Source organism: Notothenia rossii, assembly GCF_949606895.1.
Source record: "Notothenia rossii genome assembly, chromosome: 4".
Taxonomy (NCBI): domain Eukaryota; kingdom Metazoa; phylum Chordata; class Actinopteri; order Perciformes; family Nototheniidae; genus Notothenia; species Notothenia rossii.
Genome location: NC_136902.1, coordinates 12,683,738 through 12,710,847, shown reverse-complemented (window position 1 = coordinate 12,710,847; position 27,110 = coordinate 12,683,738). Strand labels below are relative to the sequence as shown.

The 27,110-nt window shown below is 44.9% G+C and overlaps 1 protein-coding gene across 8 annotated transcripts in view; it reads left to right on the top strand.

The window, feature by feature from the left end:
* camta1a (calmodulin binding transcription activator 1a) overlaps positions 1 to 27,110 on the top strand; it is a gene marked incomplete at its 3' end in the record, with an annotated part of 284,358 nt that overhangs the window by 236,465 nt on the left and 20,783 nt on the right. For 7 of the 8 annotated variants that reach the window (XM_079679024.1, XM_079679023.1, XM_079679018.1 and 4 more), the window contains 5 exons: positions 12,018 to 12,171; positions 16,512 to 16,652; positions 17,230 to 19,529; positions 21,316 to 21,442; positions 22,691 to 22,825. In XM_079679024.1, the coding sequence (XP_079535150.1) occupies positions 12,018 to 12,171; positions 16,512 to 16,652; positions 17,230 to 19,529; positions 21,316 to 21,442; positions 22,691 to 22,825 (2,857 nt within the window). The remainder of the gene's footprint in view (positions 1 to 12,017; positions 12,172 to 16,511; positions 16,653 to 17,229; positions 19,530 to 21,315; positions 21,443 to 22,690; positions 22,826 to 27,110) is intronic. The other variant, XM_079679020.1, reaches the window with a different exon arrangement.

The following is a 27,110-nucleotide window of genomic DNA, read 5'->3' as shown; positions in this document are numbered from 1 at the left end:
TGGGTCCCAGTGGGGGAGCCATGCTCAGCACTGTTCCAAAACTGCTCCCCCTTTCCCTCCCCTTCCAAACCTCCTAAAATCAAATCCATGGTCAGTAATCATTTGAAACATTTTTTGTGAAGCCCCCTAGCAGCCAGGCAGCAGTTAATGTAAGCGCCTCATTACACAAAGCATTTCATATATAAATAATAAAGCTTAAAAAATCTTAATAAGTATTGTATGAAAAATATTAGTGGGTGACCTTTCTGTGAATTTTAAGTCCAGCACTCATAAAATGTTTAAGCAATGAAAACTGAATTGAACCTTCTCGACCGTCAGTGTTAATGATAGCTTTAGGTGCAGTACATCAAACATAACAGTACGAGTAACCACAGCTCTCTTGTCTCACACACTCAACACACACACACACACACACACACACACACACACACACACACACACACACACACACACATTTACCATACCATTTATCTCTTCAGTAAGAAAGATATAAGCTTGTATCAGCAACATTATCCTTTTTCATATTCACCTCTTTGCCTCTTTGCCATTTCATGCCAAGCTCCCCTCAACTTACTGAGGATTTTTCTTCTGACAAAATGTATGATTAACATTGACTAGAGTTGACTGAAAAATGTAATTCTTGTCCTGTAGAGTTGATATGAATACTATACATCCACATGCTTTAGGTGGCCTAGTTAGTTTGGTCAAAATCTGAGGAATATCCCTAAAATGTATCGCTCAGTTTTTAAAGCCTGACCAAATTACGATTTTGCAACATACGCCAACAATTAATCAAAGTGATAGTGACTAGCCATTAAAGAGATTATAAAAATCACAGTTCATCATACAGCAGTGTATGGTGGCCAACAGCAACTGTAGTGATGCTCGCCAAACAGCTGAAAGACACTTCTCTGTATATGTAGTGTGTGTGTGTGTGTGTGTGTGTGTGTGTGTGTGTGTGTGTGTGTGTGTGTGTGTGTGTGTGTGTGTGTGTGTGTGTGTGTGTGTGTGTGTGTGTGTGTGTGTGTGTGTGTGTGTGTGTGTGTGTGTGTGTGTGTGTGTGTGTGTGTGTGTGTGTGTGTGTGTGTGTGTGTGTGTGTGTGTGTGTGTGTGTGTGTGTAATCAGGCTGTGTTATCCAAGCCAAGCAGCCCTACCCTGGCAGTACTGAGACTGGGGAGAGCCCATCTCTTTCCAGATTCATCTCTCCAGCTTTGTTTGACTAAGTAGTGCCATGGTGTTGGTGTTGGAGAGGGCTGGAGTGGCAGTGGCAGCGGCAGTGGCAGCGTATGCGTGGGTTGCCTGAGCCAGTGGGGCTTGGCACTGAGAGGCAGCATATGTTCATGGCCAGCATCCTTCCTCCTCTCCCATCTTTCTCTCTCTCTCTCTCTCTCGCTAGCTTACTCACGATAACCCTCAACTCCCCCTCCCTCCGCACATCCTGGTATCACCTGTGGGGAGAAAGCATAGCACAGAGATCAAAGGGCTGTGGGGATCCCAGAAGGACAACCCACCATGTCTCTCTAATGCATACATCTTCACAGACACATACACTCCTCTTTGTCATTGTGTCACTTGGCATAAGATCAGAGAATATCCGGTGCAGCAGGTGATAAGTTGTGGCTGTGAAGAGGCTCTCTGCTTCAGTTTTGATGCCTTTCCAAGGGTTGGTCACCAGCACCTTGGCTTCTCTGTGCCCTACATAAACACTGGCTGTTATCCAAGCATGTCAGAAGAACTCTTTCTGAATACTACTGACTAAATGGTAGATCTGTAACGCATTACTGCTGCCTAGCAAAGGGTTAACTCTGTCCCAACCAGCTGTTTCAGCCTTTCACACCTTCTCTCCTGCTGCCTGCTCTCCTCCCTGCCTCGTGGACCAGTAAATGAACACTCATTTGCAAGTTAGATAAATCCTTTGAATGTATTATTGATGCAAACAAATTAGCCTGTAGGCCCCAGACAATACCTAATGGAGCCTTGGCTTATGGGTGAGGTTGTTTCCAAGCGAGGGCAGTGTCGATGTTCTAGGATTGATGCCTGCTCTTCTGCCCCGTAATTATTTCTCCTACAAATTATTCAGCTTTTCTGATGCAGTTGGGGTTTAAAGCAGAGCTACTTATTGCTGCCTGGCCCCACCAAGCCTCATTCATTAGTTAATAAAGAAAGAGAAAAAAGACACAGTCAATTAGATAACCGGGATAAAGCCACCAAAATTAGGGGATGTTTTGTTATTCAAGTTTATGCACGCTGTTCGTAATTCACTAGGGTTTATGTTGGTGTTGCTTTTTCAAGGATATTCCCTTATCTTGTTGTACACAGACGCATCCACACATTTTAACAGCCTTGTATAAGCCTTCTCACGTATTTACAGCGACTCAAACTGACTGCCTTTCCAATATGGATGGACACATACACACACAAACAAGCACATATACACTCAGAGAACATGTGTAATGTATGCTAGTTGGCAAAAGCACTGTAGAAGCAGAGGTTGTAAAACAATGAGAAGAAAAGTGAGAGGAGATGAGAGAAAGAGAGGACTACCGTACTGTCCTCAGTGATTAGAACCCAATATTGATCAGAGGAGCGAGGGGAAGGCAGCATGAGAGGTGGAGGGAATGAAAAGGCCCCAGGGCTCGGGCCCCAACTCTCTAGTGGCCTCGACTCTGTTCATCTCCTGCAAGCTGGCCAAGGCCGTCGGGAGATACATCAAAGGGTCTTATCCCTCCCTCGGTCCCATATGCATATACACAAATACATGTATTAATGCATGCTCACACATTCTTCTGGCCTTTGAAAACGGCTCTATTTGATGACATCACTTTGTGTTAACGTTAGACATGCTAAATTAAAGCTGATGTGTTAAAGAGCCTCTTATTCTCACATGATGGTGTGCTAGTAGTTAGTGTCACTTTCTTTAACATTAAAACTTCCCTTATACTTCCTTCCCCAACCCTGTATACTCAAACTTAAATAACTCAAAGGCACCTGCCGTTTTTGATACAGTCATTAGGTGTCTCCAGCCTTTCAAACACAGCTCAAAAAGAGGGATAGTGTCAGTAGTCCAGAGTTGCAAGTCTCCAGCATGGCAACAATCAGAGAAACCGATCAAACAGTCACACGCTCACAAAGACACGGCATCAATCAGCTGGTCATGATGGTTTGTCTATATTCTCTCCACAGTATTCAGTGTGTGCAGAGGAAGTACTCATTACTCTGTGCTCTCTCAGGGCCAGACCCGTGTTAATGCATTTTTTCCTCTTACTCCCTTTTTTCTCTCCCCCTTTGCTCCCTCTGCCTGCTTTTAAGCTGACTCTGAGCTTTGGCAATCTTCTTTGCCTTTCGATACAGATCAATCTCCATCTTATCTACAGCTCTTGAATCATAAACATGATAGGCTCAACCTTGACACTGAGGTGGCGAAGGTGTTGGTGTAAAGTGCCTATGGAGGTTTGTTGACGCTGGACTTCAATCAGTCCAAAATTATTTGAAAAAAAAACCCTTGAACTCTTCCATACACTTAGAACCCCCACCATGCACAGCTTTCACACTATCTCAGCAAGAGACAAACCCTGTGTCGCATGCCATTGGTGTGCATGTCTGTATGTGCAGTGACACACATCTATATGAAGTTTGGTTTTGTCTGCGTGTGATGTATTATTCATAAGAAGACACATTCATCTCAGTGAGACACCTCAAACAATTTGGAGACGTGGTGTGCTTAACGGCTTAATGTAGTTGCTGCAATTTGGCTCTCCTCTGGCTGATTAACACCGGCACTCCAGTCCTCACTGTGCTTTGCCTCGCGAAGGATTAGGAGTTATAGGAAACATGGCTTCCAAGGGAGTTGATGAATATTTCCCTACATTTACCTGTCATTTCCTGATTCGAACATCATTCAGAATACGCAACCCCATTCAATTTTCTGTCCCTCTGTTTAGTCGCTATCAGAGGAAGCTCAACAGAGCCGAACACAAACCACTTTCAGGGGGAAAGGAAGGATGACCTTGGATTGCTGTGAATAAAAACTACCCCTCTGTCTCTCTGTGCGACTGCAGGAAACACTACTTTTTCCTATTTGACTTCTCTTTTTTGTCCTCACCTACATTTTTGCAAAACAGCAGGTCAAACTTTTACTGTGTGTGTGTGTATGTGAGTGCTGCCAACAGTAGAGCAGTCAGCAAAGTGCCACCTCAGCACCTGTGCTTAAATGATTAATACCATATTGATGGTCTCAATTAATTTCCTATTACACCACCAGAAGGCTGCGGTCGCTCTGTCTCTGTCATGGCCCTGCGCTTGTTTTTGGGAAGCCTCTTTGTGGCAGCTGCTGGATGGAGATAGCATGCTTCTCACTACCTCACACTGAGAATTTTACAAACAGATGTACCAAACATGCACACACACTAGTATCTTATGGAAACACACACGCACGCTATTACACGCTGCTTTGCTCCACGCATGAAACACAGATAAAAGAATGAAATGCCACTTTCTTTGTGTTGAATCTTTTTAAAGGGGACTTGGTGTGTTTTATAGTTGCAATGTTCTGCAATGATCAAAAAGCTCCGTAGAGCCCCAGAGATACAGCTACGCCTCTTTGTACAGGGCTCTGCAGCAATTTTACAAACCAATACTCTTACCTGATTGCAGAACCCCCCGTGTTTTGCATTTGAACCCTGTGTGATACGCAGCGATTTGTTTTAGGCCATTTTCTAAAGCCTATGCTCTGGTTCTTGCGTAATCCCCACCCCTGTGGTGCTGCTCCATATTTGTAACTGAGTGTAAGACACTGATGTATTCCCTTGATGATCTCTCTCTGAGCTGTGATTTGATAACACATTCCCATGACCTTAACTGTCTGTGGAACTGCTCTGAGGATCATCTTGCAGACAACACTGCCCCTGTAGAGAGGCTAGGGAAATGCTCTTGTTTGTCAATCCGATTGGCAGACTTCTGATGCGTCCTTTTCTCTTTCTCTCTTCATAACATTCATATCCCATTCACGACATCTTATCACAGACCACCCCGTACTTCACCCTCTAAACCCCTTTATCTCTCTGATGTTCACTGATAATCTTAACCTCGTTTTTTTCCATTCGGTCGTGTGTGACAAAATCACACTTTATTTAGTTTTCAATTTTTCATGTGGACCCAATACAATACACCATTGGTTGCTAGGAGACCATTTCAGCATTTTTTTTTCTCCCAGGGGCGGACGTTTGATTACCCATTTGTTCGGTGTGTATGTATGTGTGTAGAGGCCAGTGTATGTATGTGTGTGTGTCTCCAGAGAGAGGTCTTGCCAAGCTGAGCTCTGGGGCTGCTCCAGTATCCAGCCCAGTAATAATAATGAGCCCCTCACCATGCTTGACAGAGCACACAGTCTCACCAGTCCTGTGGCCATTGCTGTTCTCCCTGTGTGCAAGTCTCTTGATGCATGGGCAGTGTGAGTTCATATCTACATATATGTGCATTAATGCTCCACTGGTCTGTGCTTGACTGGTTATGTTTTCTGTAACGACCTCAACAGTTGTTGTTGTTGCTGTTGATGCTGGCAACCGGTTTTATCTATTGTTGTTCAGTGGGCCATTGCAGACGCAGATAGTGGCAAGGTTGGACTGTCTTGCTGCTGGACACACATCAGTCCTCCCGGTGACTCCCTGTTAAGAAATGCACCAGCACATCTCCCCTGGCTGCTCCTGTGAAGTTCTGATTTGCTCACAGACACGGGCACAGGCACATAAATAGTGCGCCTTGTCAAGTGACACGGGGAGAATGACGACACACAAAAACAAATCAGACTCAGCGCTGATATGAAAGGGAGCCAGGGCAGGAGAGAGGCAGTGGAGAGAGATGGCATAAGCCGTGTTTTCCTCGTCCAAATGAATTGCACTATGCCCCGGGAGGAAGTGATGAAATGGGAGAGTTGAAACGGCTCAGAGAAAGGCAGAGGTTGAGAGGTTATTTCGAGGTGGAAACAAAGAAAATAACCATGAAGAGAGAGCACATCCTCCCTGTGTCTGATAGAGCTCAGTCACTTCCTTCCCCTCCTTTTATTCCAGTGTGACTTGTGTCACCTGGATGGCCACAGAATATTAGGATCAGTGCCATGGGCTTAGCCAAGGCCATTATGGCATGCGGATGGGATTCTGATGGCCCTTTCTCAGCTTGCCCCTGGGCAGCGTGGCCTCTCACTTGGGACCACAACAGCTAATGGAGAGGCTCTGAAAAGGCCTTAGGTAGAATCAGTAGGCTGTAAACTGTGAGTTGAGTTGTGGCGGCTAAAGGGGCTTCAATGCCTCACTGCCCGGCTTACCGCCTGACTTACTGCCTGCCTGCTTGGCATCCAGAATGCACCTCCATATTCAGCCTCTGAATGCTGGCCTTTTGCACCTTTATTGTAATGCATGCAGATGCTTGGCACAGCAACACACACACTCCACCTTTTACTGTGGTGCACTGCACAAATCGAATATTTCAAAGCAGGGAGATGCCACACACAAAAATAGAGGAGCACTCTCTTGCACACTCACTCACAGACATATAGAAATGCATTCGCATATCTGCACAATTGCACACACAAGTGCACAAACACGTGCACACAAACTCACATACACACACAAAGACTTGTATTCCCCCACCCAGAGTGAAGCAGTTCTGCCCCTCTAAGCTGAGTTATTTAAAGCCCCGCTCTCAACTCCATCGGAGTGATTATGTGCTGCTGAATTAAACATCACAGGCCTCAGCCCCTGGCTTCCTCCGAAACACGCTCAAACATGCTGGCCTCTTCCTGTTCCTCAAAAGTTCCAAGCTCTGCCTTTCATGTTTTTCAGCCAGTACACTAGGTAGTGGAGGTAAGAGGTGGAGTATGAATCTTCCCTAAATCAGGATCTCCTGCTGGGCATTACTCTGCCATCCCTGCTATACGCTTCGGACGAGGTGAATCGAGGTATTTCACATTAAGAAATCCTCCGTAAACTGGAGCTTACCCCTGGATTGGTACGCACCCCGGGCATCGTTTTAGCTTGGACGTCAGACAGTGTTGTGATTGTTGGAGAGCTGGATGCAGTAGAGGGTGAACTGTAGCAGTTAAGTTGAGCGTTGACTTCAGACACCCTAATTAGGTTGTCTGTATTCTAAAATTGGAACATTTTAACAACAAGTTTGTCATAGAGGGCCCATAGAGAGAGAGGAAGAGAGAGAGAGAGAGAGGGAGAGATAGAGAGAGAGAGGGAGAGATAGAGAGGGAGAGAGAGGGAGAGAGAGAGAGGGAGAGATAGAGAGGGAGAGAGAGGGAGAGAGAGAGAGGAGGGGTAGGCACGTTGAGATTAGGGGATTGCTCTTCTACCTAGACAGGAGCTTCAGGCTGTTTGCTGCCTTTTCGGGAAGATTTGAGGCGGGGTTTTGTTTACCTTGGTGTGTGTGTGTGTGTGTGTGTGTTTTTGTATGTGCTGCACCTGTGTTGCCTCATGTTCTGCATGTGTGTGTTTGCGAGGCTGTGTCTGCACGAGGCAAGGCAGTAGCCGTCCACCCCCATATTCCAAAACACACCCGTTGGCAGTGAGTGATAAAGGTTCCAAACAAAAGCAAGAGGTCTCGTGCCTTGTGGAGGTGAACCTACAGCTCCACAGAGGCAGTTGACCTTGAAATGAGCGGTGGTGTTTGGGGACAGGCGGGGGAGGTCGGTGTTTAAGAGTGTAACCTCAGAGCCAGAGGCCACGAGGCTGCCTAATGACTGGCACCCAATGCCATCCATCACTATGCCACTGCCAGGGCACCTGCCCCCGCACAGCTGAGAGAGCGGAGCTTTAATAACCCCTCGTACCCGTTCAGTGGACCACAGCACAGGACATAAAACACAAACTTATATTACACAGGTGTTCCTTATGTACAGGAGACTGCAAAGACATATGCGAAGATCCACACCACAAAATATAATATGAATTGCAGGCACAGACGGCATGAATATGCAGTCAAAGTAGCAGATCCACTCACACTCACAGCTCATTGCTCTCATTCTGCTTGCATACTGATGTGCATTCGCCAAACTAACATACGGATATCTGCCTCTAGACACTCATTCACTCGCTATTTATAATGTAATGTAGGCAGGCGCGGATACATAAAGGCACAGAAACATCCACAAAAACAAATACACCAACACATCCACCTCCCATCTGTATTTACGCCTTGATGCTGAATGTTTGTGACAAAACAATTGACTGTTCCGGTTTTTTTATGATATTTTGCTTTGAAATGGATATCCCTGTAGCCTGCTAGTTCAATTCTCCCATGAAGGAGTGCCTCGTGCCTTTCCCCTTTTGCTTATTCTCCCCATTCCTCCCTCAGAGTAAAAGTGGAAAAGGGGGGCTTTCCCATACCTGAGCCCCTTTCTGCTCGGCTCTTTCCTGTGACAGGCTTTGAAGCCCCCATCCCTGGTTGTGGGTTATTTTATCAGAGAGGAACAAGGTTTCCTCCTGCACTCCCAGGCTCATCCACATTGCATGAAGCATCCCCTCTCAATTAAGATTCTTTCAAGTTAATGGTGTTCTTATCGCTCCAGTGCACGGGTTGTGAAAGCGAGGCCTACTATAGTAGAGTACAACCACAGAGCAGAGCTCCCTGCCTGCCAATATAAGAGATGTTACTCCCATTCTTCTTTCTGTCTCTGCATTTCCACGTATCTCTTTCTCCAACCCAGTCTGAGCTATAGTGGGGTGTTGGAGTAGTGGCTACATGGAGGTGTTCCAAGAGAGTGGCGGGGTCAAATAAACCTAACCTGATACTCATTACTTTACCACTGAGTTTAGACCCATAGATGTGCTTTGTACTCAACTTAGTTACATCTCAGGTGCAGCTCAGCATACACATATACTACCTCACATTCAGCAGAAAGTAGAAGGTCATTGTAGAAGGTCATCTGTCTGCAACGACATCTAACTCCGTCTGTGTCTTCAGCTCCATTAGCCAATCTCTTGCTTTGTCTTTCCCTCCTCGTCTTTGGGAGTATAACAGGTTGTATGACTTTAGGACGAGGTAGGCAGTCACTGAGAGATCGTAGGAGCACTGGCTGCCTCTATGTGCGTGGGTGCCAGAGAAACCTGTTGCCTGGCTACAACAGCACCTTTATCCTCCGGTTGCGATGGCGATGTCCTGCATATCGCATAAGCGTGTGCAAAAGTGTCTGTTGGCACACCAACTTTTTCACGTTTTGCCTCTTGAACTGTGTATTGACTGTGAATGCGTTCATGACCGTGTTTTCTCCGTTATGTGCATGCCTGCCTTTGTATGTTGAGGCACTCGTGAGGGATTTGAGAAAGAGAGTAGTGAAAGGAGGGGTAGGAAGGCGCTCCACCACCCACTCAGCAGGCCTTCCGCCCCCATGGCTGACTCCCCAAGACTCTGCTAGTAATTAGCTCAACATCTATCCATCTGTTCAAGGGAGGCGCAGTAAACATTAACACAACACAGCAACATCAAAATGCTGGCTGGAGACATGCTACATTTTACATATACATGATGCATTCATGCTATGAGGAAGCTATTATGGGAATTGTTGGCAAACATGTCTACAGATATGTCCAACATGTATTTATAGGCTTGATCTCACATACTCACATAGGTGTCATAACAATCATATATATGTGGGTGATGCAAACATCTCCTTATCCTCGCCTTCATGCACACCACAGGCTCCTGCGAATGTATCCCAGTCTCCCCTTCCTCTGCGGAAATGAGGTTGGATAGCTGCCCTGAGACCCGCATGGGAAACACAACCAAAAGACTACATTACACAATTAATCAATAAGTTAATGAGATCTCATTTTCTCTGGAAAATAGAATCCAGGCGTAAAAGTTCCCCCTCAGCCGTTTTCCCTCTGCTCCAGGAGAATCAAATCCTGATATTACACTGTAGAAAAAGAAAGTCGCCAGCAGGAAACTAAATTAAATTACCATCCTGATAGATTTATGTGATGCTTTACATTTTCATTGTGTTGTTTTCCTCTCGGAGTGGAGGTGGGCTCAAGTTGGGAGAGAACTGTTCAATCTGTTGTAAAGTAGGAAGAGGAAGAAGCAGAAACAAGATTGGGGAGAGAGAGAGAAAGCTCCAGACAGACAAATCGCAGATTCTCTACTGGTAAAGCCCAGCCACACAGATTACGTGTGTTTGGGTGAGCTTTAAGGCTGCCACATGTCTCTTCCTTTGTGTTTTATGGTGTGTGTGCATATTGATGTGGCTATGTGTGAGAAGGCAGGAAACAGCTGAGAGTGTGGGTGCTGGAAGAAGGAAATGTTTCCACGTGTATGATTGTGTAAAGCTACCCCTTGTATTTCCTGGAGTATATATGTGTGTGATGGTATGCTAATCAGTGTGTCCTGGCTCGTGTGTGTGTGTGTGTCTGCTCACAATCACGCGTGAACTGTGGGTCTATGAATATTCCTCTCCCGCCTGCATTCCCATACATCCACATACGTTTATGCATGATCATAATTGAATGAAGCTGTCCACATTTGGCACTCTCATTCCAAGAAAAGATTGAGGGCATCTCTTAGCTATTGACACAGCTGGTGATGCCATCTGGGAGCATCACACGCTCCTGGTGCCATCTCCATCCAAACAGGGCAGCAGTCGTCGCCTTGTGTCCATACCAATGACAGGGGACAAGGAAAGCAGCGAGATAACACAGTGTAGAGTCCAGCTCCGCTCCTGGTGAAGGGTTGCAGGGAGGTCACCTGTCATCCAGAGACTGTTTTACATATTCTTTCCTCCTGTTCCACTACTGGAGCTGTGTCTGCCCAAACACATTGAGATGGTACGTCTGGGATGTTTTAAAAAAGGCTGTTTCTTTGGATATGCTTGCCCCGGAACCACACCCCTGTCTGGTGAAAGGGAAGAAAGAAAGAGAGAGGGAGAGGGGGAGGAAGCTGTAGATTAATGGTACACACTGAGAGGGAGCACAGACCTGCAGTAGCAGCACCCTGATTTATTTGCCACTTAGTACTGATGAAGCTTCAAACTGCAGTCACACACACATGTTGTCACGGCATTTTTCTCTATCAAGGACTTTGTTGCTTTGCCTATTCCTGCGTCTTATTAAGCGGCGAGTGCATACATGCAAGTGTGGTTTTGCGTGCATCCTTTTGTTCGTTTTTATTTCTTTACATCAGCTTATTTTTGCCTGCATAGCGGTCAGTTGTAATCAGGGCAGCTTTTATTTATATTCTATGTGTCAGTGTAGGAATATTGTTCTGTATTTGTTTGCTAGGTTCTTGTGGGCTTAGTGACACCCGGATGTTTATAATAAATTGGAGGCGATAAGGACTGGAATGGGAACATTCTCTGTGTGAGTCTTTGCCATGCTCTGTAATCAAAGCTTTTCAGGATAAAACCAGCGAATTGATGTTATTCACACGGGCACAACATTCCTTTAAACGCTACCTATTATTCATAAGCTGTCAATTTAGGGAATTTGCCGAGGTAACCCAGTAACAATTTGCAGCCTGCAAATGGTTGAGTTCTGACTTGGTAAATACAGGCAGAGTTAATTGAGGGCATCAACTCACCATGTGGGAGGACTTGACAAAATGCCACAAGTGTGTTACACAAGCACACGTTGTAATTATCACACACACGCACGTACACACAAGCTGACACACACTATTGTACACGTCCAAGGGCACACACATTTGGCGATACAAATAGTGACATAATGAGGGAGATTATTGCTGATTTCTGATCCCAGATTTGTTCTGGTCCCTGCTTGTGGTTCGTGTTGTGCGTTTACTCCTCCGTTCTTGGGCCTGAGTCTTACTATCCAGTGCTCATAGTTCAGCAACATTTAATTTCTCATCAACCAGCTGGCTTGTTCCAAATAAAAGCCCTCACAGCTGATCCACAGTATCAATGTGTCACTAAAACTCCATTTATATCTTCAAGAAACCATCCTCTTATACAGACTGTCCATAAAGTAATCTCATCTAACCATCCTCCCTCTCTGTGTGATCCCGACAGAACCCTGATATCGTGCTCGTCCACTATTTGAATGTTCCAGCCATTGAGGATTGTGGGAAACCATGTGGTCCGATCCTGTGCTCCATCAATACAGACAAGAAGGAGTGGGCCAAATGGACGAAGGAGGAGCTGATCGGCCAGCTAAAGCCTATGTGTGAGTATTTGAAAAATCCCATTAATCAATTATGGTCGCCCCAGTCTAAACTTTTATTCATATCCTATAATATAAACAGTTGCTGTCTCCTCTAAAAAGGCCTTAATTGTATTTATATGTCTACATGCATGGGAAGAGTATACATAGTGGCTGTTGTCTGTCTGAGTATGTTATATCAAGTCCAATTTGCTGAAGGCTGGTACACTAAGTGCCCTCAGCACCTCAGTCAGAGCACATCTTATGCCAGTGTTCCTGCAATGTAATATGAGTGTGTGCTCTTCCCGTCTGCTAGTAACGGGTCAGAGTTCAGCTCTTGCCTTAAACCTCTGGCACCACTCTGACCGAGCTGAGAGTGTGCTTCCTCTCTTGCCCAGGAAGGAAGTCGAGGCAGAGGAGGGCAGCAAGCTGGTTATTGATTCATGCTAGTGCGTGGGAGCAAGAATGTCTGACTCACCAGAAATTCCCCCCTTCGTCTCCCCCCCTACATTGACTTGTTATCAGCTTTACTAATGCTCTGTGAGGCGCACTTTGTGTTTTTATGAGTCTCTAGATCTGCCCAAAGATTGAGGCAATGTTTTGGAAAAAATCAGGGTTTGTCTGATGATGATAATAGCCAAATGGGGACCTTGTGAGGTATTGGAAATCTTTCAGACAGCCGTTAAGATGCCTTTAACAACCACGGTGTGATCCGGGCGTGTCTGGCAGGGGCCAGCAGGGCTGTGACTGATATTCCGATGGCCAATTATTGGAAATGTGGCCAGGTAAAGAGGAACGTGTCAGCAGCTTTAGAAGCACACACATGCTGGCAGAATACAGACGAGTCAGTCATCATTGATGTCTTGGCTATATTGTCATCCCCCTCACTGCTCTGCTTGCTATCAGTTTTAGGACATATTTTAACATAAAGCCTTACCTCAGGACAGCCACTGAACAACAACGGCTTACTGTATTCATTAGATCTGTGGCTTAATGTAAAAACCAAGCACCATTTGCGGTAATGCGTAAAGTCATTAACTTTGGGAGTTGTTGGGACAAAGAGGGGGAGTGTGAGATGCCTTCTAGCTAGGCTACATGAGGGGGCTACATAAAGAGCAAAAAACCTTCTTCTGCTTTCTGTCTTTGCTTTCTGTCTTCCTTCTCCCCTCTATCCCCTTCGCTTTCTCCTGCAACAGCCAGCATGTCAACACTAGCTCAGGGATGGAGCAACATTGCCATCTAGTGGTCCTGTATCATAGCAACCCCAGCAAAAACTTGTGATGAGGTCATGCTGTATTATCCATGCATTATTTCATCTTAAATAATACATTAGCTCTTAACATACAGTGCATTTTTTTCCCAGACTGACCTATATCTTGAAAACGCATTTGCATGTATTAGTAGATAGGGTTTTTTCTATTGCACAGGAATTTTATAATAAGTATGCACTGCTGGGAATATTCTTTTTGTCCACAGCAGAATGTCCTTAATGACTCAGAAGATGTATATATGAACTAGCAAGACTTATTTCCATGTTCCCTTAATCAGGAATGTGCAAATCCATCAAACTCTGTAGTTTGAATATTTAGTACACAACGCAAGATTGTAGGAGTGTACAGTACAGTATGTTTGCCACAGTATGTGTGGCTGTATGGAAGGCATTTCTTCTAATATAATATTGAGTATTTTGTATTTCAAAAAGGTTTTTGTCAGCACAGGGACCCTTCATTTAATGTCAAATAGTTATTTTTCTAGAGCATTGTCAACTTTTGCGATATAATTGCCCTATTCCGTCTTGCTCTTTTCTTTTGATATTCTCTGCACCATACTCTAGTGCACCAATCATTTGACACCTCTAATGATACACAAAGACACCAAAGGAAAAATGTGGATTTCATGGATCAGTTGAGCTTATTCTGTCTCAAAAAACTCACACACGTGCTCTCAGTCGCAAAAACTTTCACATGCACGGATGCTCGCATGCGGAAGTGCAAATATAAGCCCTGTGGAACATGGCCTTGTCTGACCTCTGGCTCCTTAACTCCCTGTGGCGTTTGATGAGAAAAGGAAGGAGTCAGGGAGTGAAGAGGGGGGTTGAGAGAGTGGCATCACTACTCAGTCACGCTACAACACCATAGACAAGGCAGCCAGCTTGATTCACTCTTTTGGTCTAATGCTATAAACACGCAGCACTCTCCGCAGCTATGCCCCTAGCCTGCTGACAGATAGCGCTTGAGCGGCTTTAACAAACACTCAGACAGACAGAGGGCCTGTCTCCAGGCAAGACACACACAGGGCCAGAGAGGAACAGACCAAGGCCAGACAGACAGGGCTAGCCATCATGTAAACTATTGTACTCCCCTGTCCCATATAGTGCCCAATGGTGCAGATACAATCAGATGGGATATGTACATGTCGTACAGATCAACTGTGTTGTATCATTAGGGCTGTGTGATACTGCTCGCGACAGGATGCAGTTATCAAGATGATGATGTGACTCGGTTGATGTTTGGTACCTCTGCTGCCGCTGCCACTGGGATTAAACCTTGTGGCACTGCTCCTGTCATGTCTGCTTTGGAACACAACCCTCAGTGAGAAGAGCAGACAGGCAGACACGGTGGTAACTGTACGTCAACAACCCACAGCCACCGGGGTGACGCTCGTCTCGAGGGCTGAGGCGATTCTGGCATGAGGGATCAGGGTGGAGGGGAGATTGTTTGGACAAATAGGGATGGCAGTACATGGTGGATGTAAGCTGTTGTATTAGGCTCTCACTCTTGCTCTGTCACCCTCTGTGCGTCACATCAGCCGAACGGATGCTCCTCTGTCCTGCAGCCTCCCTACTGGCTTTGTCACAGAGGGAGATTCATGACAGCATTTTGAGTTTCCCTGTGTCCCTTTCATCTCTTTGTCAGTATTACTAGCAGCATCTAATTGTACTGTTTGCATAAGCACTGTCACAAGTTAAAGAGTGTGTCAAGCCACACTGTCTAATGGGAGCTCCAGACAAACACAACTATTTGTGCAGTAATTGCAGTGACATCAGATGAAACTCTCCTGTCACTTTTGGTGTCCCGTCTTTTTTTCAGCTCACCCACTCTAGATAATGTCTGCACAAATCTGACTGTAGAAAAGATCAAAAATGAATCCTGTTAATGTTCCTGTAACCTGCCACAGAGAGTCGTCTGAGGAGTGTTTGATCTCAGCTTGATCACAGACGTTTTGCTGACATCTGCTGGTGGCCAGCCTGTAATCTGCCAAAGGATCTCAAAGCTTAGATCCCTATCACAGTCGTCCAATCAAGTTTCCCTGTCTCTTTTTTTCACTCGCCTTGACTAGCTTGGTCTTTAATCCGCATTATGCTCACCCTCTTACAATGTTTCCCACTGCTTTTATCGCATAAGAAAACAGACAGGCACGCAAACCTGACTCTCCTTATACATCTCTCTCTTGCATATTTAGCCACAGCAGCTTCTGAAGTGAAGAGACCTTGAATTAAAACTAGCTTGATTTTGTTTGACAATCTAAATATGCTTTGCTTCTCAAATATTACCTTTTGTTCCCTGGCTGAGAGCCTGAGCGTTGCAGCTCTCATTGGTGTCTCCTACACCCTTTCAACCACTGAAACCACGATCTGTCTCATCAAAAGGTGTGGCTGCTTGGCAAACAGAGCGGTGAAAAGCAAGTAGAAGTTGCTAAGGACGTGTGACTGAGGCAGGGAGTGGAGCTTTACATGAGAACAGCTCTCTTTCTTTGCTTGGTGCAGCAGCATTAGCAGAGGCTAGATGACATTACTCCCCAGAGGCTTTCCCTGCCAGGACAGAGTCATAGGTCGGTGTGAGAGAGGAAAGATTGTGGCTGCTGTCACCTTCATGAGCACTCACAGAGGGGAGCGGGAGACATGACAACACGAGAGGGGGCAGTGCAGTACAGAAAGTGCACAGGGATTACAGCGAGGAGAAAGACGAGAAAAGCAACTGGCCCAATGCAACAGAAAAAATATGTAACAGTTAATGTAGGTAGGTATATTGCAATATTAATGAAAAGGATGGAGTGGTATGTAGTACAATCAGAACCAAAGGTAGTGCCTCTCACATTTTTGAAACTACTATATTAAAACTGACGTGACCGAGTGAACACACCAAAGCCATTCGGTGGTTTGTTTCTCTTCATGAGGGAGCGGAGGTATTAGTTCCTCTCTATCAAGGTAACTTTGACGATTTTGTGAGGGGACCAGTGAGCAGCATGATGCTACTGGTCTACTGGCCGATAGACAGGGGGGGCAGTGGGTGGGGCGGGGGTTTGGATTGGCTGGTGGTCTGTTGGGCTGGCTGACGTCTCTGTCTCCTCCTCTCTCCCGGCAGTTCATGGCATCAAGTGGACTTGCAGCAATGGGAACAGCAGCTCTGGCTTCTCAGTGGAGCAGCTAGTGCAACAGATTCTGGACAGCCACCAAACTAAGCCACCTCCCCGGACTCACAACTGCCTCTGCACGGGCACCCTGGGTAAGGGCGCGTGGGTGGGAGGGGGTTTGTTCTCATGAGAGAGCTTAAAACAAAAACAAAAAGGCCATTAGAGATGCAGTTTGTTTTATTGTAGATCAGAGGAGGTGGTTTAGTTATTTTAATGGTAGGCGGTTTATAGTGAATTATTAGTTTCTTTTTTTTTCTTTTTTATTAATAACCGTATCCGGACCATATCTGAAAGAAAGAGCCCAGCTGTTCCCGGATGTTTCTGCTAATCATTCAAATATTTTCAGCTGTCTAATTTGATTTTGGACTGTCATTCAGGAACATAATGTAGATCAGCAGTTTATTAATTACTAAGAACCAATCATGTTGTATGCCCCTAGCTGCAGCCAAACCCCCCTTACATTTTACTCACTGTTTACCTAAAAGAAAGGCTATTTTAATCATTCAAAGAAAACTTTTCTGACAAAATGAAATATATCATCCATACTTGTGTCCTCCTTGCACAGTAGTCCTTTTTTTAGTTATTTGAATAGCAATAGTTCAGTGGATGTATTTCGTGCCCACCTCATCCAAATAGCCAACCTCTTTTTCTCTGTTTGTCCTCGTCTAGGTGCAGGGAGCAGTGTGCACCACAAATGCAACAGCGCCAAACATCGCATCATCTCCCCGAAGGTGGACCCTCGCTCAGGAGGCTACAGCAGTGCTCACTCTGAAGTCCAGAACAACGATGTGTCCGAGGGGAAGACGGAGCACAGCGCCCACGGCGGAGGCAAAAGCTCCGGTGGAGGCGGAGGGGGCAGTGCCAGGGAGAAACGCAACGGCAAAGTCCACAAGCCCATCCTGCTGCACCAGAACAGCACCGAGGTGTCGTCCACCAACCAGGTGGAGGTCCCTGACACCACGCAGAACTCCCCCGTGTCCATCAGCAGCGGCCTCAACAGCGATCCGGACATGGCCGACAGCCCCGTGGTGACAGGGATGAGCCACGTGGCCTCCGTCATGTCTGGCTTGTCTCAGAGCGTCTTCATGTCTGAGGTCACTGGAGACCCTGTTTACAGCATGTCTCCTACTGGGGGTCCCAACACTCACCTGATGGGTGCAGATGCCACCTCACAGGGCATGGTGCTTTCTGTGGGCTCTGATCGTCACAAATTTGCCTTCCCCGGTGGAGGAGTGGGAGAGCCTGGGACTAACGCGGCGGGAGACAGTCTGTCCATGATGTCTTCAGCGGGGGTCTCTGAGGAGCTGGTGCTCTCCAGCAGTCTGGATGCTGGAAGCATTAAGATCCCAGAGACCAATATGAACTTTGACCCTGACTGCTTCCTGAACAACCCCAAACAGGGCCAGACCTATGGAGGCAGTGCAATGAAGATAGAGGGCAACTCTTCCTCAACCTCATCTTCCTCCGGTGGCAGCAGTTGCAACGGCAGCATGCAGCGCTCCCCCGCCATGTCGGACAATGGCTACACCTTCAGCTCAGCTATGGTAAAGAATATCAAGATAGAAGACACATCGTTTGAGCAGCAGCTGGCCAAGGAGAGTGGCTACCAGGTGGGTCCGGTAGTGAGCTGCGGGGGCGGGGTCTCTGTGTCATCTGGTGCTGGTTCGGGCCAGGGTAACCTTACTCTAAATACGGCGGGCTCCATGCTTCCTTCTGGTGGGGGTCTGAGTCCCAGCACCACCCTTGAGCAGATGGATTTCAGTGCTATTGATGCCAAGCAAGACTATTCTTCCAACGCTGCCACCGTAAACTATGGTCAGGCCATGTCCAGTCCTCACATGCAACACCAGAGTCGTTCACCCAGCTTCTTCCTGCAAGATTCTTCCCAGACCGGACAGGGCCAGCAGGGAAGGCCCAGCATGGGTCAGAAAACACATTTGATGGAGCACAATTCCCATGACTCTGGAGCGTATATGGGGCTGCAAGTGGTGAAGACGGACTCCCCTGGCAGTAACGGCCACATCCACCACCACCATCAGGCCCACCAGCACAGGCCCAACTGTAATGGAGGCTCCCCCGCAGAGGGGGGCGGTCAGGCTGGCTCTCTCCAGCTGCTACAGTACCAGGGGGGCTATCCTGGGCTGGGTGCTGAGCATGAGGAGGTGGTGGGTCTAGAGCAACAAGGCAATGTGAATTCAGCTCAGGCTGGAGCCACTGAGAATGGAGCTGAGAATCTACTCAAGCCAGGAGACCACATCCAGGCCTGCGGGACAGGAAACGGAGAGGGAGCAGAACACTACCTGCAACAGGCCTCCGATGGAGGTGGAGGAGGGAATGGAGGTGCTGGAGAAGGAGTAGTAATGCATAATGGTAACAACAATAGTGATGGCAGCAACCGCTCCCAGCAGCAACAGCAGCTGCAGCCCCTCCTACAGGGCACCAGTATGGTCCAGGGACTCTACAACGCTGTCGGAGCCCACCAGGGCCTCGTTGGAGCGGCCAGTAATGGCGGAGCAGGAGGGACAGGCATGGAGATCAGCCTGGATCACTTTGACATCTCTTTTGGTAACCAGTTCTCTGACCTCATCAATGACTTCATCTCAGTGGATGGAAGTGGAACCACCATGTCAGCTGGTGGGGCCCTATATGCTCACCAGCTGGTCCAATCCCACAGTTCAGATAGTCAAAACACCGCCGGTGGGCCCCCTCAGCAAGGCCAGGAAGATGGAGGGGCCAGGAGCTCCGGCTACAGCCCCTCGGAGCTCTGCCTTCAGCCCTGCTGCAGCCCCCAGTCTCTGAGTGCTGGGGCTGGAGGAGGGGGAAACACCGGAGAGCCGGGCTCATTGTCCTACATGAATGTAGCAGAGGTGGTCTCTGCAGCTGTAGCCCAGGGGGCTCTGGGGATGCTTCAGGCCACAGGCCGGCTCTTCCTGGTCACTGACTACTCCCCGGAGTGGTCCTACCCTGAGGTGAGGGACAGGGCACTTTATTATTTTAAAAACATTTGTCTATTTTTTTTTTTTTGGTTATGACATTTATTGCTGTGATGTTAGGTCACAATAACTTTACTTTAACTAAAATCAAAGCTATGCTATAAAATGTATTCTAGTTGCATTTCCAGTTTTATTTGTTGAAATTATTTTTGAGATGTGAAATGCAACCATAGACTGCATATAGGAACCGCGTCATCACCCATTGGTTTGTGGAATACGGTTTTGAAGCTTTCATTTTTTTTTACTTTGGCCACCACCATCTTGTTTTTTTAACTAGAAATTACCCGAGAATTTGGAGCAAAGTATAACCAAACTCTAAAAAAAAGACATCTACTGTAAAAGAGTTTTTCCGTTGAATCGCCCGAAAGAATACATTGCTATTTATTTATTGACTGTAAATAGGACGACAATTTACGGAACCTTATGTTATATTGAAGAAGACTTGAAACCATCGATTGAGAACATAAACTCAGGAGTAAAAAGTTGACTACGGTAATAAATTAAGTGAGAAATAGGGTCATTTTCTCCGTCTTTCTGCAACCATTGAAGTCACGCCTTGCTGGCTATTACAGATAAAGTGAGTTTCACATTGACTTCACTCTTTAGACCCAGAGGCTACTCCATGGTCCTAAGACTAGAATTTAACCCAGGAAATGTCAGTTATATGGCATGCACTGTTGAAACACTAACAAGGCGCTCCAAAGGGGAAATCCTTGATATTATTTTACATGATGATAAAAACCGACAATCAGACTAGAAGTTATTCTCCTTTTTCTTTTTTCTCTAAGCTGGACACAAAATGACGCATACATCCTTATCTGCTCAGACATAAACATAAACCTGTCATGGACATGAAAATATGTTTTCTCTCATATATTTTAAGTAATAAAGCTGGTTGATTTTGGTGCCTCTCAGTCTGCGGCTATTCTGTAGACTCCATATATGGAATCTGGATTTAAGAGTTCATCTGTACACTGATTAAACTTCTCTAATTTAGGAGGAAATCTTTGCTGGCCTTTGAAGTTGGTAGAATTGTACTGAAATATTTATACAAAAAAAGTATGTATTATAACTATGTTATAGATTCTATAATAAATCCCAATATGATAACTTGTGCTAAAAAAACTCCCTTCTTTCATTATTATAAGTAATGGAAAGACTTGTCAGTATTACAATTCTGTGGTCAATAGTAATACCCTCTTCCAACCTCTGGAGGGCAGCAGAATTCTTCTATGTGTTTTAGAAAATGTGTTTAGTGAAATGACGTTGGTTGTCCACATGATGGCAGCAGAGATCAGTTTCAGAATCGTTTTCTTTATCCTGATGTAATTCTTTACTTTGCACACCAGATGGCAGTGTAACAACACATACTGTAAGCAGGGGTACTTGGAATGAGCTCCCCATTGAAATCAGGACAGCAGAAAGCTTACACATCTTCCGGCGCTGACTAAAAACTCATCTCTTTCAACTCCACTTCGAGCGATAGAATTACTAACAAAGACTGACTGACAAAGCACTTATATACTAATAAATTATCTAAAGCCAGTGGAGTAGCACTTGAAATGTTTTGGCTCTATGAAACCTGATGTACTTATATGATTCTGTTTTCTTCAAGTTTGTATCTTCTTGGTCGAATGCACTTATTGTAAGTCGCTTTGGACAAAAGCGTCAGCTAAATGCAATGTAATGTAATGTAATGCACTTGAAGCTGACTTGGCAGTTGTGTTAAGAGTTTGTTTAAAGCATTTTTCCTGTTTTTCAGGGTGGAGTTAAGGTGCTGATCACTGGGCCTTGGCAGGAGGCCAGCTCCAACTACACCTGCTTGTTTGACCAGATCTCAGTCCCCGCTTCTCTCATCCAACCAGGAGTTCTGCGCTGCTACTGCCCAGGTAAGAAACATCCGAGAAGAAAAGGGACGTTTATGAGGACATTTATCCATCACATTATTCATGTATTGATGAGTTGACTTAACTTGTGCCATTTCACATTTTTTACTTTTCTGCAATAGGCCAATTGTACTCTTCTAAAATACATTATGGTTTAGTTTATGTTGTGGTTTTTTAGGGTAGGGTTTGCAGAGTTATGGTGTTTATTTCTCCGCTCCAATCAATATTTGTGTATTTATCTATCATGTATATTATTAACTTTCCTTTACTTTGAAGTAATAATCTGTAGGTTGAACATATGTATTATCTGGTCAGCAATATTATTTTATTTTCATTATGTTTTTTAACACATATATTTCCAAAGGAAGCAATTGCTTTTTTCAAATTGATGTCAATATTGTGATATTAAACTGAACATCCAAGTCAATCAACAAAAACAATGCAAGTTTAGCACAATGTTAAGTTGTTGCGTACTATTCGGAAAGTTACTGAATGTCTTTGAAACAGTCAAATCAGAATCAGAATCAGAATACCTTTATTAGTCCCACAGAGGGGACATTTGCATCGTTACAGAAGGAAAGAGCCACAGACAGCTTAATGTTACATATGTTAAAAAAAAGTACTAAGTTATCATATAATAAAAAATATAATAAAAGTTAAAAAAAAAACTTTTCAAAATACAAATCCTGTAACAGTTCTTAGGATTTAGCAGCCAGGTATATATTACACAGTTATTAATGGCATATAATAATGTTTATATAGCACATATTGCACATAGTTTGATGGTATTTAACAGCAGCAAGTTACACAATTTACAAAATACAAAATGCAAAAAACACACCTTGTAACGATTCTAAGGATTTAGCAGCCAGGTATATATTACACAGTTATTAACGGCATATATATATTGCACATATAGCACATATTGCACATAGTTGATTGCTATTTAGCAGCAAGGGGTGATATAGTCTTTGTTGTGGTGTGTGTAGGGGAGGGGGGGTCTACTAGGGGCTGTGCTGGTTGTACAGATACAAATATGTTTTACTTAAATATATAAAAGATGTCGCAGGTTAAGCTTGATGTGGCATTATGTGAGATGATACTATAATGTTACTGTCATTCTAATGTAGTCTAACGAATGGGAATCAACCCCCCAATTACGAAATGTGACCCTGTCAAATATGACCATATGATATTGATATTCTGTAAATGTTGAATGTACTAAATGTTCATTATCTTCTCCCTCTCCAGCTCACGACACGGGTCTGGTGACGCTACAGGTGTCCGCCAGTAACCAGATCATCTCCAACTCGGTGGTGTTTGAGTACAAGGCCCGCGCTCTTCCTTCACTGCCTTCATCTCAGCACGACTGGCTCTCGCTGGATGGTAGGTCTCTGCTCAGTTTTACCTCCGCTTTGATTCCTTCCCCTGACTCTTTCTCTTGGTCTAGTTTACTTTGGTGTTTTCTCTAATCGTTACTTCTTTATGTAACTCCTGATTCTTCTATCTGGCTCTCCAAATCTCCTGTAGCCTCATTGATTTTGTTAATTATGATTAATGATCAGCTGGACCATCATGCTTTACAAACCCTCTCTCTGGCTTTGCCTAAATCCATTTTGTCACAGCCTAAGCAGTCACATGCATTAGCTCTCCCTGGAGACAAACACGACTGCAGGATAATGGTGAATACTTAGTATACTGAAAGAAGTGTCATTACACCTTTATCCATGTACATAGTAAATGCAACCAATTTATTTCATCCCATATAACATGTAGTTGAACTGACACATTGCATGTTCCTTGTCTTTGTTAAATGTCTCTGCTGCACAGATATTCTGCTTGGGATGAATTATGGTTGGGATTAGTGTTGTAACATCTCATATTTCAGAAAGACAGGAGTACATAGCTAGAACAGTAACAAGCAGATAATGAGTTGAATGTAAAATATTGTGTCCTGCCATAAAACATGCTGATTCTTTGGTCCTCAGCCAAGCAGGATAAAGGTCATGGATAAATCCTTGGCTTTGGCTGCTTTGGCTGCTTCTACGCAGCATGTGTGGAGGTTGTGTTTGTGAGGTTAAGTAAGAACCTGTTATCAGAGTTGTTGGAAAGCACTTTTGTTTGTAGGGCTGGAAAATAGTCAAGTATTTTACATATGAATATTGAAAACGGTGGTGTTAAGATATGATCAAACCAAATTATTGTTTTGAAAATGCTGAATAAAAATGCAATTAAAGACTAACTAATCATTTAATTGTATACGTTACACACATGTGAAAGCTTGATGTAATGCAGTGGAAAGGTTGATTGGTAATAGTAGTAGTATCACACATGGGGCTTTGCATGGCATTGCTATATTTTTAGGTGTATTAGTATCTGAATAATAGTTGTATTAATATTGTGTTATTGTGTGCCTAGCCCAACTTGGTATAACCCAAGAGAAACTGATTTGAGAGTAACCTTTGCTTTGTTAGATGTTGTGTTGAAAATGTTTCGCTTTGAATTTGCAGTCTGTTGTCGAGATGCGCAACATTTTAAGCGTCATTTTTTGGTCGTATTTTTGTGAAATAAACTGTTATTGTTTCCTCTTGCTTTTGGTATAACCAGCCAATAGGAATGCTGATGTGTTTACAACAGTGCAAAGGAAAAGTAAAAATGTGGGCATTGGTTTCTATGAGTATTTGCAAATGTTTTAAAAATAATAAACGTGTTTTCTTATAGTAACAGAGCTTTAGAGATCAGCATTGTAGAGGTCTTCTAGATGTAATAACATATGCTGCAGGGTTGGCAAGTTTCCATTCTGTTTGAATTCAAATTGAGTATGTGAGTCAGAAGACCTACTCTGGGCATGTTCACCAGAATGTAATGAGTATGTAAGTCTGTGTGTGTGTGTGTGTGTGTGTGTGTGTGTGTGTGTGTGTGTGTGTGTGTGTGTGTGTGTGTGTGTGTGTGTGTGTGTGTGTGTGTGTGTGTGTGTGTGTGTGTGTGTGTGTGTGTGTGTGTGTGTGTGTGTGTGTGTGTGTGTGTGTGTGTGTGTGTGTGTGTGTGTGTGTGTGTGTGTGTGTGTGTGTGTGTGTGTGTGTGTGTGTGTGTGTGTGTGTGTGTGTGTGTGTGTGTGTGTGTGTGTGTGTGTGTGTGTGTGTGTGTGTGTGTGTGTGTGTGTGTGTGGTGCCGGAGAAGCATTGCTGCAGTGCTTGAGCATTGACAGGATAAAGTAGGGCACGGCGAAGCACAGGCTCACAGGACAGCTGCATTGCAGACGGCCCTTGAGGGAGTGGGAGTGAGTAATGGAGAGCTGGCGGCTCCCATACACGGCAGCACCAGTGGATCCCTCCGCCATTCATACCCTACTGCCTCACTGGCTCATTCACAGAACCAGTTAAGGAGGAGCTGACTGTCTCAGGGAAAACACAGCCCACCCAATAGGGTTACTTATATTAACCTCTTGCCTGCCACCACTGCTATTTTGTTTCATGGCAATCTGTGGTCTCTTATTTGAGGATGACCGTGACATTTGGAAATCCACAAATATCATTGACTGTATTGGATGTCTTTACATCCAAGATTTTGGCGGGATTTTAGCTTATTGTTTCTCTGTTGCACCCGGCTATCTCGCCACTGATTCATTTATAAAGAAAGACCGTTTATGGAGAAAAACAGCATTTGCAGATTGTTCAAAACAGCAAAAAAGAATATGAAAATACATACATAACACTGAGATTGTATGCTTCTTTAATAGAATATGTATACATAAAATATGTTTGCTTTGTTTCATACATTTGTGTACAAATATATAACTCCGTTCAAAATGAATATGATATGGCACCATGTGAGTGTATGTGTGTGACAGAAAGATTAGCCATTGTAAATCGGAATTATTGTTGCTTTTTGTGTTAGTGCTCTGTTCCTGTGTGCCAATCACACATATGATGGATTGTTACTACAATAAATGAGTGCTCCTCTAGGGTCCTTCAGAGCTCAGGGTAGAAGCATGTGTGACCAGCAGCTTCAGGACAACCGCACTGTGATCAGTGACTCTGGTGCAGAGCGCTCTTTTTGGTTAAATAACAGATTATTTTTCTCTGAAAAGTATATGATGCGATCTGTTGGTCATTGTTTACCCCTTGCAATCGCAGATAAATGCATTTACCCTCGGTGATATCTAGACCATAACTCATTTCAGAAGTAGGGCAGGATGTAATCACTTGGACACAGTGGATCACATCGATAATGTCCACAGTCTGGAAGCACAGCAGGAGAAGAATGAAGTGCTCCACATCGAACGGAATAATGAAAGCAATTCATGTAGTTTCCCTCTTTTAAAAACACTATTCCTGTTCCCTAACGTGATTGTACAGTCTCTTGCTCTTAAACCCTCTCAGTCAGTCACCTGATTAACTATAGGCTGTTTACATTACGCGCCATACGTGCAATGTTTAGTCTGCGGTGTGCTTTGAGAGTTTTTTCTCCCATGGAAGACTCACTGTGCTATGATGTGCTAATGGCACAGCTGCCTGCCTGCCTTGATTTGTCATAATGCAGAGTGGGGGAAGGGGCGCTTTTCTCTGCAGCACTGCAGGTACGGAGCCATGGGCAAGACAGAAATAAGCTGTCGGAGCTGCAGAGCACTCATCGTGCGCCCCAATAAGTCCCTGAGCTCTGATCCCAGCACCCGATCCTGGAGGGGTTCGCTGCGAACTGCCAAAAAAGAGCCCCGCATAGCGGCATACCGACTGTTAGTGTTAAAGGGAGCGTATACAGCTCTGACTCCGAGTCTAAGTACACCGGCGTGACAAACAGCAGACCGTTTACACACAATGCAGGAGCGGAGGAGTGGGCGTGTTTGGGTAAACATGGTAAACTACCGCAAACACAACACGATTTACTGTCAGACGGCAGCTAGGCTGGGAGAAAGCGAATCCACTCGTGTTTTGAAAGATTGGACCGACTTTTCCGCGGTCTGGGAGACACTCCGCGCAGACGCACCGAAATAAGAGCAACACGCGTCGAGAGTAGATCTATTTGACAGTCAATGCTTGTTTATATTATCAAAACTGGGTAAATAAGCAATATTAATACGATAATGGCAAGCTTTTAGGAGAAGGAGCAGGGCTCAAGGAGGCAAACGGGAATTAGGGCGTCTGTTTACCAGCGGCACGTGCACACAACGTTTCCTAGCAGCGGTATTTGTCATTTTACCGCAGGCTGGGATAGCAGCGACTACTAGAAACACAAGGAAAGTGTGTGTGAGAGGAAAGAAGTGAAGAGAAGGAGGGGGCTATTAGAGGAAGAAGAGTAGTGAGTGGTCTTCCTCTCTCTCTCCTCACGTCGCTCTCTTCCCTCACTTTGTTCTATTGTTGACGAGTACTCTAGAGATTGATATTCAGTCTACACCAAGGATTATATTTTTACTGTTTCCTCCGTGTAACAGCATGCAGTAGCCTGACCGTCAGGCTGTGGGGGCAAAACTGCAGTTTGAGTGAAATGCAGCTTTGGTTGGACTTCTTTGGGTCAGGATGCCTGTGAATGACACCTGCGTTTCCTAAAAGACAAAAGAGGCAGTGTTCTTTGGCTTTGAGGTGGACTCTACAAATGGAAAATAAGATAGAAGGTTAGAAGTGTTAAGTTTAACCTATGGATGTAGTGCTGTGCTGTGCTGTGTTTGTGTTGT